Here is an 11,976-nt window from a genome sequence, read left to right as displayed (position 1 = left end):
TCGGCCTTGAATGGCATCCAAAGGAGGGAATCGTGCGCTCTTTCCTTGTGCAATTTAATACTTAGGTTATAGCATCTTATTGCCTGGCAGAATCTCAGGATTTCCGTGGACACTAACCTCGGAGCCAACAACATGCTATAACTTAAATATTCAAATTGTCAAAGATCAAGTTGCAATTGGGATACGATTATGGATGCACTGGCCATTTTTCCAGGAAAATCTAAAGATCCTAAAATTTCTGTTTCAATGGATTAAGGAGTGAACATGTGACAGAATTTTAAAGTTCTTTAGGAATTTTTATATGATTTTCAATTAATTTCGAATTTTCCATGGATTTTATCAATTTTAAGCATATGAGCGGTTTTACAAGTGAAATTGTTGCAAATAAATTCGAAATGATTTGAAATTTCTACAGCAGCAAGATGAAAATGTATGTAGCTTACAGGATGAGTTTTGCATATTTTTACATTAAATTCACATTTAATCTTGATTAAACCATTAAATGTCCAGATTGCACAATTAACACATAAACTAGTAGAAATATAACTCTAAATTCTATGAAATTTCTACAGAAATACTATATGAATCAAAATAGCATGCAGTGAGATTTTCATGAATTTTAGAAATTATTTACTACCAATTTCGGATTTTACAAGTTCCAGACCAGATTATAAATTAACACTACATCCCATATTAAAACAGATCCAAATCACACGAAAATTTTACAGTAACAAGTAATATGGAAGATAAGACTACTGTAAAAATTTTATGAATTTTAATGATGATCTGATGTTAGTAAAAATTCTCCTAAAATCTGATAAGTTTCAAAGAAAATATTAAATAATATACCAAATAAACTCCAAAAATCTTTACAAATTCATGGTAAACTGAATCAGTAACATATTATTTTCCCACGAAATTTCATTAATTTTAGAATCTGTTTGGTATATAATTTAATTTTTCTTCGTCAAAAGATGTTTTTTGAAGAGTTTTCCATTTTTAAAACACAATTTGCGGAAAAAATCAGAAAAATTCGGAAAAATACAGAAATATTTTGAGAACAATGCACCTACCTGTGGTGAAGATCTCCGCCCAATCCAAAAAAATATAAAAAATCCTGCCGCCGCCGATCCGCTCCGCCGTCTTTCGCTTTCTCTGGAGTGTTTAGAGGGAGTGATTGAGGGAGTGAAGAGATAATGGAAGAAGAATATTAGGGAGAGGGATGGAAGAATATATTGAGGAAAGGGATTGGAGGGAGTGATTAGAAGAGATAATGGAAGAGAAAGAGATAATGGAAGATAAATTTCTTTTTTTTTTTTTTCCCTCTTATGGATGGGAAGGGAGATATATATAGGGAGAGAAAGAGAGAGAGAGAGATATGTTGGTGGAGAGCTCATCATGTTGTCCCTCTTAGTGGAGAATCCATCATTATTGTTCTTAGTGGAGGGCCCATCATGTTTCTTAGTGGAGAGTCCATCATTATTGCTCTTAGTGGAGGGCCCATCATGTTTCTTAGTGGAGAGTCCATCATTATTGCTCTTAGTGGAGGGCCCATCATGTTTCTTAGTGGAGAGTCCATCATTATTGCTCTTAGTGGAGGGCCCATCATGTTTCTTAGTGGAGAGCTACCATCATTGCTCTTCATAAGAGGCCTCACAAGAGGCCCCACTGAGGCCCCACAACGCGGGCCCCACAATGTGGGCCCTCGGTTGATTCGATTTTAAACAAATGTTCAATGCGGGCCCACCAAACGAGTCCAAATTTAATCAAAATGCATCATGCGGCCCCACCAAATGGGTCCAACTTTCTCGATCCAAATTTAATCGAAGCACCCAATGCGGGCCCACCAAACGGGTCCCAATTCTCTCTGGTTTAGATTTTTCTGAATAATCCTTCTCAACATTTAGCGGGAAAATACGAAACACGACGGAAACGACCAAAAATATTTAGAAATGTAACAAACGGATGCGGGAAAGAAAGACATTGGAAAACCGACGGAAAACAAACCCTAATTTCTTTATCGATTAAGGTAGAGCAAAATGGGGTGTCTACACCCATCCACCATTAAAACCAACCTCCACCGAACCACCGCACCAGCCGCCATCCTCAATCCCCAAAACCCAAACCCATTTTCTCCACTCCATCCACCTTCTTCCACCTCCAACCACCACCACCCTCGAACCACCTTTTTTTGAGCTCCAAACCCCATCCCCATCGATTCCGGCGACTTTGCCGGAATCCAACCCATCGGCCTTCCTCTCCTCCCTCATCTCCATTGACCACCGCCACCACCGGTCACCCTCTGCCATTTTTCCGAACCTATTTCAAAAACCCAAATCATTTTTTTAACCTCCCCCACAGCCGCCGGCTATCCACCCTTTTCCGGGAACCCCCATCTTCCACCACCTCCACCTTGCCCTCTCTTCCACCCAACCTCCATTAAACCACCACCACCTCTACCCCCCTTTTCCCAAAAAAAAAAAAGAAAAAACCATCTTGAAAACCCACATCTGCCGTTCGCCCATCAATTTCACCGACCATCTCCGGCGAGCTTGCCGGAATCCGGCAAGCCTCTCCACAACCCATCAAGCCTCTCCACTCCCACCCCATCTCTGCTCCAACCCATCTCTGTTTTTAAAAAAAAAAAAAAACCCATTTTCGTTTAATAAGTTCGAGCAGAGAGAGAGAGAGAGAGAGAGAGAGAGGAGAGAGAGAAAGAGAGGGAGCTCGACCCTCAACTCCGTCTCCTCCAGTCGGCCTCTGCCCATCCACCAATCACACCCATTTCCACCGATCATACCCTTCTGGCATCCCGCCATCAGAACTGAGTTTGTAGCGATCTTCAGGTACATCCCTTTCTCTATTTTAAGATCCTATTTCAAAGAAAATAGTGCCTTCAAGAGATAGTTGCTAATTTAAACTTTGCTAGAGTCAGCCTCAGTTTTCCTTCATATATATTTTATATTTACATTTGTTTAGTATGTCACATGCTTTAGGTAACGATAACCGATCCTTCTACATTTGGATTTTTGTTTTGGTCATTGTTTGAGCGGTATCTGATCTAAGTACATGCATGTTAATTTCCGAATAATGGGGCATCTGATGTTGTGGAAAAGGTATAGAGGGCTGGTGGTGTAAGTTCATTTAGTTATTTCAGCCTCATGTTTCGGCACAGATTCGGCCTCGTTGCTGCCCCTGTTTCAGCACTATACTAGTCCGTTGCTGCCCCCTGTTTCAGCACAGGCTCAGCCCGTGCCGTTTGTGACTCAGCCCCTGTTCATTTCTGTTTATGCTGATCTTATAATTTTAGTTCTGGGGAGCGCGGGTTCGGTCGCATTGATTTATGGTATATATTCTTTAAGAAATATATATGAATATGTTGGTCATTTTCATTAGTCTCGGGCCCAGAAATGTAGAACCTGTATTGAATCCTATCTTGCTCAAGGTCGTCCGAAGCGGATATTGTGTCAAAGTGCCCTGTGCTTGTACTTTTATCTCCCCTTTTTCTCACCAAAAAATGAGGTCAATGACATCCCCTTCCACTTCAAGAGTTGTCCCATATGCCGGATTCGTCTGCTATTGAGCGCCATTATCTTTCGCTTTCCTTCCCTTTCGAGGCTTCTCTTAGTTTTAGAATTTTTCCCTAGATCTCAAGGTTCCCATTTTGTCCATCGATTTCAGAATTTTTCTGTCGGGTCTGGGCTATGACGGAATGTATCTTGAGCCAACCCCTTCCCTTCCTGCCTTAGAGTTTTCGCAGGTTAAGGGATTTCTTCCTCTTTAGAGTCAGTCCTAGAGGGTTTAGGAGTCTGTCCTTCCGTCTTTCAGAGTCAGTCTTCAGCATAGGATTCAGTCCTTCAGTCTTTTAGGAGTCTGTCCTATCATCATAGGGGTTAGGATTCTGCCGAACCCCTCATCAAGTCATGTGATTTTATCCGCTCCTGCAAGGTATAGGATGCTGTCCAACCCTTGCGGAGCTGTAATTCTGTTCATTCCCCCCCCGCAAAGCATAGGATGCTGTCCAACCTTTGCGGGATATCGGGAGTCTGTCGTACCCTTATGATGATAGGGTCCTGTCTTCTCGTGTCAAAAATTCCAAAAAAAAAAGGCATTTCAAAAACACTCAAAAACTCAAAAACATCTAAAAATCAAAAACCTCAAAATCTCGAGTCATTAGGAGTAGTCAAGTCCGAACTACGGATGGCTTGATCCCTAGCTGAGGGGTACGTAGGCAGCTCAGGCGTGCTGCTGGCATCCTGAGTGCAGTCACCATTTTGCAAATATTTCCCACAACTTCATAACTTTCACAACTTCAAAACCTTCCAAAACTATAAAAATTCTTCAAAATAACTTTACCAACAATTTTCAAAAGATCTTCCCATAGAGTTAGGAGTCAGTCCTAGACTTTTGGGGTGTCTTAGAGTTAGGAGTCTGTCATGATTTGTTGCTTTGTCATGTCCGGTCGTGTGAGTGTCCCTAGAGTTAGGAGGCCTCAGGTCGTGGTCGGTTAGACACTTAGTCGAGCCGATGGCTAGACTAGAACGCGCTTAGATAGCCCACGGTTTTCCTTAGGACACACAGCCTAGTCACACCTAGGGTGTAGGGTTCACTGGCATTAGTTAGGGCATACAGGGAGCCCTAAAAATCACCATTCACTTGAACTTAAGTAATGTCGCAAGAAGCTTTAAAAACTAGTCGGGTCTAGTTAATCGAGTCTAGGATAGCGGTTCTAGAGGGTTAGGCATTGTAGTTTAGCATAGGTCGCCGAACTACGTTGGCTCTGATTCTTCCCGAGGCCAGGATACGTAGTGCAGCTAAGATGGATGGCCATCTTGGTCCGAGTCAATTATCACCTTAGAGTTTAGGGTGTGTCGTGTCGAGTCATTGGTTGTGCTGTATGTTTTGCTGTATTTTCTTACTTTCATGTACAGATCCTATACCTTTAGATGTAGCATGCGTGTGTGTGCCCACCAGAACTTAGACACCAATTAGGCATGGCACTCATAATCTAGCTATTCTTAGGTGACATCTTTCATTTCTTTTTTGTGCTTCTTATTCATCTCCGAGACATGCATGATTAGATAGACGTTATCTCGGAGATCTTCGTTCCCATTTCGCGTGATTTTCGCCCAAAATTCTTCAAAATTAATAATAAATGGCATAAGAGACCAGGTGCTCGCACTTGGGCGAATTGGGGGCGCCTAACCCCTTCCCCATTCGTCATCAGGCACGGACTTTTTATATATCTCTGGTTATCTGTTGCGACAGAGCACAGCATGGGATCCAGGACCTACTTCCTTGGATGGCGACTCTTTCTTCGTTTAAGGTGCGTCTCGAATCCGGGCTAGTCCCCGAATCGAGAGGTATCTCACTTCACATCGCCGCTCATGCTGTGAGGGGCACTCTTTCGAGAGTTCCTTGGCGGAGCTCTCCTTCACGTGGATGATCCTGAGACTCGCGTGGGGGCACGTCCCCCCGCCCCGTCTCGGATCCGGGTCCACAGTGGGCCCTGGGCTTATACATGCACGTAAGCTCTTTTGTCTTCTTCTCCTCGTAGATAATGTTTTGAGAAAAGTACGGAATGGGGGCCGATGTTTAGTGAAAATACGGATTGGGGGCACCTTTTGAAACAAGAACAAAAAATGGGCTAATCTTCAAAATCGGGTTGGAAAAAGACCTAGATACCCTTCTAACATCAACAGAAACGTCATTCAGCCTCCTTTTTCATTACTGGCGTGTTTCGCGAGGTTCTTTTGGTTCGTCTGGTATTTGAACCAACAGAAGTCACAGAACCTTGGATTCGTTTCTATCTTGGCCGTCGGAAATACCTAGAGACGGATGGATGCCTCACACGTGTAGAAAAACTTTTTGGAATGCTAGCGGCTCTATACATAGTCGGTTTGGTTTGGATTGAAATCTTTCTGTGAACCCAGAGTCCTTGGGTTCCTTCAAATCTTGGTCGTCGCCAATATGAATAGACGGTCGGATCCACGACACGTGGACATCAATATGAAACGGTGACGTCTTATGATAATACCTCTCTGTAACCATTATTCCCTTCTCTGTAACCATTATTTCCGCCGGCGTACCCATTATTCTCCTCTCTATAACCATTATTTCCATCTGCGTACTATTCCTATTCCCCTTTGTGTAACCATTATTTCCATCGGCGTACCCATTATTTCCGCCAGTGTACCCACCGGCGTACCCAATATTCCCCTCTCTGTAAACATTATTTCCATCGGCGTACCCATTATTTCAGCCGGCGGGTACCTATTATTCCCCTCTCTGTAACCATTATTTCCATCGGCGTACCCATTATTTCCCTCTGTAACCATTATTTCCATCGGCGTACACATTATTTCCGCCGGCGTACCCACTATTTCCCTCTCTGTAACCATAATTTCCATCGGCGTACACATTATTTCCGCCAGCGTACCCATTATTTCCCTCTCTGTAACCATTATTTCCATCAGCGTACCCATTGTTTTCTGCCGGCGTGCCCATTATTTCTATCTTGGCCGTCGGAAATACCTAGAGACGGATGGATGCCTGACATGTGTTGAAAAGAAATGTCTACCGTTCTATGCCAAAAGATAAGTGAGAAAAGATAACGTCAGTGTTCCAAAAAGTACAATAACGCCGGGGTTCCAAAAAGTTTTCCAACACGTGTCAAGATCCATCCGTCTCTAGTTATTTCGAACGGCCAAGATAGAAACGAACCCAAGGTTCTCTCGGTTCAAATACACATTTAAATGAACCACAAGAAGCCTCGTGAATCAGGCCAATTTAAGAGGCAGTATTAAAAAAGAAGACTCTGTCGATGTCAGAAGGGTATCAGGGTCTTTTGACCACCCAATTTTGAAGTTTAGCCCTTTTCTTGTTCTTGTTTCAAAAGGTGCCCGCAATCCGTATTTTCACTAAACATCGGTCCGCATCCGTAATTTTCTCTAATGTTTTACTCAGTAAGCCACATGTTTTAAGGTACACCTGTCAAACGGTGGGTCGGGCCGGGTCAACCCGCGGGTGATGGGGTGTGGGTCCACGGGTCGGGTGAGGAAATGACCTTTTATGGTAAAAGCTCAACAAGAATTCCCCCAAATTGAAAGGATCGAGTTGCACCCCTATTAAAAATTGTTCTCGGAGAGATTATCCATAAAATGGTTTTAGGCTGTAATTAGCTTATAATAAAAAATACTTAGCTGTAATTTAGACTTGGGTGGTTTCCCAGTGTAGTGGCCCAAAAGACTAGTTCATGATTTCCTGGTTGGTGTGGCAACCATTTCAAATCTTTGTTCATTCTTGTACGACAGATATATAGTGTATTAGAATAGCTGTGAATTGTCCACTTCATGAATGTTAAAGTTCAAAAAATCTATGTTAGTTGTACGGAAAATTCATGCACAGAGGAACGAGTCTATTTACTGCTTCTTCACACGGTTTGGTTTACAGAGTAAAACATCACCTTCATTTCTTAGGGGGCTTATAAATACTCTTATAACAGATCATGAGCTACACATCTCTACCTCATACTAAAGCTGTCTTCTTCCTTACTAGCCTCTCTCTCTCTCTCTCTCTCTCTCTCTCTCTCTCTCTCTCTCTCTCTCTCTCTCTCTCTCTCTCTCATACTAAAGCTATCTTCTTCCATATTAGTCCCTCTCTATCTATCTCTCCTTCCTGCCTCTAAGAGGATGAGGAGTTGGAGGACTCAAATGCCTGAGTTGGGCTATTTTATAGTCTTTTATCTTGTCATTTTTGCCATGGCGCCCGTCTCCTTAGCCTCTCTAAAAGTGGGTTTCTACCAATCAACATGCCCTGTGGCGGAGGCAATTGTGAGACAAGTTGTGAACAAAGCCGTATCGAGAAATCCGGGATTCGCGGCAGGTCTCATTAGGATGCATTTCCATGACTGCTTTGTTAGGGTGAGCATTTCTTCTCTAGCTTTGCTCCATTAATTTGATCTTGTAGAGGCCTGCTTTGGAAGAAAAAGGGGGGAAAATAGAAATTACAGAGACTAAGGACCTATTTGGATATATATGCATATAATCTTACATCCAGATAATTGGTTATAATAGTTTTATTTGCAATCAATGGATATAATAATTTTAGGAATGAAAAATACTGAGGTTGGCACTACCTCGTTCAGATAATTGCACTAACTCATATTGTCTTTTATTATCTAAACAGCTGTTATTACAGTTCCCAATAATTGCACTAATCCAGAAATGGACTTGGTTAAAATTACGTACCAAGTTCACTTAAATCGATCACTCCTCCATTGAAAATTTCTATGTAACAAAGTCCAAAGACTTTTCCTGGTAAAACTGATGCAGGCAAAAACTACCAAGAACATGATGTTTGTCATTGACTAAGAGATGTTGTGTGTTATTCTATATAATTTTACTAACAATGCCTATATTGTATGTGTTGTAGGGTTGCGACGGTTCCGTGCTACTTGATTCAACACCGGGAAACCCTTCTGAGAAAGAGAGTCCTCCGAACAACCCAAGTCTACGCGGGTTTGAGGTGATCGATGAGGCAAAGGCAATGATCGAACGCCATTGCCCACAGACTGTTTCTTGCTCCGACATACTCGCCTTTGCCGCTCGGGATAGTGCCTCGAAGGTCGGTGGCATTAACTATGACGTTCAAGCAGGACGCCGGGATGGAAGAATCTCCATGGAATCCGATGTTATTCCAAATATCCCCTCTCCTTTAGAAAATGCCCAACAACTCAAGGACAATTTTGCTAGAAAGGGATTGTCACTTGATGAAATGGTGACACTCTCTGGGGCACACTCAATTGGAGTTTCACACTGTTCTTCCTTCTTAAAGCGCCTTTACTCCTTTAATTCTACCCATACACAAGATCCTACAATGGATCCGACCTTTGCCAACTATTTGAAAACTAAGTGTCCCCCTACATCAAGCAGAGATGGCCAAGATCCAACGGTGAATCTCGACATCTCAACTCCGAATCGGCTTGATAACAAGTACTACAAGAATTTGAAGAAACACGAAGGAGTACTTACTTCAGATCAAACCCTTTTTAGTAGTCCCTCAACAAACAGGATGGTGAAAAAGAATGCAAATCATCCTTCTGCTTGGGAAGGCAAATTTGCAGCGGCTATGGTGCGCATGGGTTCTATTGATGTACTCACTGGAAACCAGGGGGAGATTAGAAAGAACTGCAGGGTTGTGAACAACTATTGGGTCTGACCAACATGGTCAGGTAACAATATAATTTTTTATTCTTTCATTGAAACCTTACAATTGTGAATTGTTGTAGAGAACCCAATTGTTGATCGGTTTGTTCTTTGTACTACTCAATCTGAATAAAAAATGAAATCTCTGAACTCTTTTTCTTTCATGTGGTGATTTTCCTTAACAAAATTAGTTTGTTGTTGGTATGTTGACTGTGTACTTGCATGGGTATTAAATAAGGGAAGTGATATATTTGCCCCCTTTTTCTTCCTTGGGCCAGCCCTCTTTGGTGTATTTATGACTACACTTTTACACTACAAGCGGGTGGCCCAAGTTCGAAAACAGGTAAATATATCATTTCCCTTAAATAATCTGCTCATGCCTTGTGACCCACATCTAATCTTGTCGAAGAAGAGACCTCATTGATTCACCAGGGTCTTGGTCTCAAGGCCCATTTGTTTTGGATTTTGAGAACCGATTGCAAGTCCAAATGGATTGTTTGACTCTAATTTATGTTTAATTTTGAGTACAATAAACAGTTCTGGCCCTATACGTTTCAGATTGTGACAACCAATTGCAGGGCCCCAAACTGATTATTGGACTCAAATTAAACATAATTTTAAGTCCAATAATCGGTTTGAGGCCCACAATTCGTTGTCACAATCTAAAACGAACATGCCTAAGTCCAACCTTCTAATGCATGATAGAAAACGATATTCAGCGATAACTAGTGAATTTGTTGGCCCAAATATCCCTATTGCAGTAATAATATATACATCAATAGAGTTACTCATCAACTAAATCCTACCTCAGTAAAATATCTATCCGCCTAAAATTTGAGTTTTCACATCAGCCATATCGGAGCAAAATCTATCAGTGTAAATCTGAGTTTTTTTAGGGTGAGGATAAATTCGCACCCCCTATAGGATAATTCACACCACTTTAAACTGAATTGCCGTCAAAGAGCATTGAAGTCTGCCACATACCCTCCTTTAAAGAGGTGCGAATTGATCATCGCTCATTTTTTTTATCCCTCTCAAAGTAAAATATCTAAAGGCATAAATAAAATTCATATAAGAGACCGTTTTGATAAGGGAAATGAAATCCTCCCCCTCCGGCCTAACTGTTTTTGTGAGAATGATTCACTGCTTAAGGATAAATTGGCTCCTTCGACATTTTCCTTTAGGTTTAAAACTTAACGAATAACGTTAGAGGGGGGATTTTATCCTTCAGAGGGAATATCATTCCCTTTGATAATTGCACTGACTCATCTTTATCTTTTATTATTTGAACAGCTATCAAAAGTAATAACTGTTCGTAAGAAGCTAAAAAAGAAAAGACAAACTGAGTTTGTGCAGTTATTGAAACATGGCAGTGCCAATATGAAAAATCCTTAAAATATGGTTAGAATCATGCTAAATCATATAAAAATAAATGATTTTTAATAATTGAACGGATCCTGGCCACATGTCGGATGTGTCTATGAATCCTATCTTCAGATTTGAATAGGAGGGTCCTAATTGAATCCTAAAACATAGATCCCCAGAATCTGCTTGATATGAATTTGGTGTTGGAATAGGATTATCGAATCATCTTAGCCCTTGATCAATAATGTATTTTTTAGAGTTTCGCCGAGTAAAATTAGGCCATTGATTTTTGTAGCCGTATTATCAAATGATCTTAGGCCTTGATCACCTGTGGTTATTGGGCTCGAAATGAGAAATATAGTGAAAAGAGAAGGATATTTTGGTAATTATATTAAGATCATACGAAACCCTTGAAATCTCACCCTATATAACCACGCTCCTCATACCAAAACCCTACCCCCAAACTTTAGAAGAAAAAAAAAAAAAAAAAAAAGGCCCCCTCTGCGAAGATGCAGATCTTCGTGAAAACCCTAACGGGGAAGACTATCACCCTCGAGGTAGAATCCTCAGACACAATCGACAATGTAAAAGCAAAGATCCAAGACAAGGAAGGGATTCCACCAGATCAACAACGTCTGATCTTCGCAGGAAAACAACTCGAGGATGGACGAACCCTAGCTGATTATAACATTCAGAAGGAATCGACTCTCCATCTTGTTCTTCGTCTTCGTGGCGGAGCGAAGAAGAGGAAGAAGAAGACATATACGAAGCCTAAGAAAATTAAGCACAAGAAGAAGAAGGTGAAGCTCGCTGTGCTTCAATTTTATAAGGTTGATGATTCTGGAAAGGTTCAGAGGCTCAGGAAAGAGTGCCCTAATGCGGAGTGTGGGGCCGGGACTTTCATGGCCAATCATTTTGATCGTCACTACTGCGGGAAATGTGGGCTTACTTATGTTTATCAGAAGGCTGGAGGCGACTGACTTCTGATGCTGCTTTTCATTTCTAGGTGATTAAGATCTGTTGCTTTTCATTTCTGGATTTTAGGATTTGGATTAGTGTATGACTATTATGTTTTGTTTTTGGTAATATTTTAGAACTGATTAGAATTTATGTTTCTCGTACTATCTCTGCTGCTACTAAAGTAGAGATTTTTTATATTTCTTTGAGTTGATGGATCAATCTTTATGTCTTTGCACTTTTTTTTGGGGGAGTTATTGTGCTTTGGAATGCATTATTTAGGGTGTATGGTCATTTAAATGATTGGTGATTAAGGTTTGTGAATGTTTGGGAAAAGGGTTTCTTTTTATTTTGATGGAGGCTTCTGGTTGTTAGGGTATAACTATTCTGTTTTGTTTTCTGTTGAATAACATGTTGTAGGGTAGTTTAGTCATTACCTCTAGTATAG

At 41.2% G+C, this 11,976-nt stretch overlaps 2 protein-coding genes across 2 annotated transcripts; both read left to right on the top strand.

Annotated features, from left to right (window-relative positions):
* The first annotated feature begins 7,567 nt into the window (after positions 1-7,567).
* On the top strand, positions 7,568-9,300 carry LOC143880754 (peroxidase 5-like). The gene is made up of 2 exons (XM_077383728.1): positions 7,568-7,922; positions 8,434-9,300. Exons 1-2 carry the CDS (start codon positions 7,692-7,694, stop codon positions 9,217-9,219), a joined length of 1,017 nt encoding a protein of 338 aa, XP_077239843.1. The 5' UTR covers positions 7,568-7,691; the 3' UTR covers positions 9,220-9,300.
* Positions 9,301-11,013: 1,713 nt separating this feature from the next.
* Positions 11,014-11,750, top strand: LOC143881342 (ubiquitin-ribosomal protein eS31 fusion protein). The gene has a single exon (XM_077384358.1). It carries the CDS (start codon positions 11,081-11,083, stop codon positions 11,549-11,551), a length of 471 nt encoding a protein of 156 aa, XP_077240473.1. The 5' UTR covers positions 11,014-11,080; the 3' UTR covers positions 11,552-11,750.
* Positions 11,751-11,976: the final 226 nt, after the last annotated feature.

The sequence above is a fragment of the Tasmannia lanceolata genome, unplaced genomic scaffold, assembly GCF_043159265.1.
Source record: "Tasmannia lanceolata isolate RefF3 unplaced genomic scaffold, GAP_Taslan_0.1 ptg000007l, whole genome shotgun sequence".
Lineage (NCBI taxonomy): Eukaryota > Viridiplantae > Streptophyta > Magnoliopsida > Canellales > Winteraceae > Tasmannia > Tasmannia lanceolata.
The sequence above is the reverse complement of the archived record's forward strand: the minus strand, read 5'-3'. Positions and strand labels throughout refer to the sequence as shown.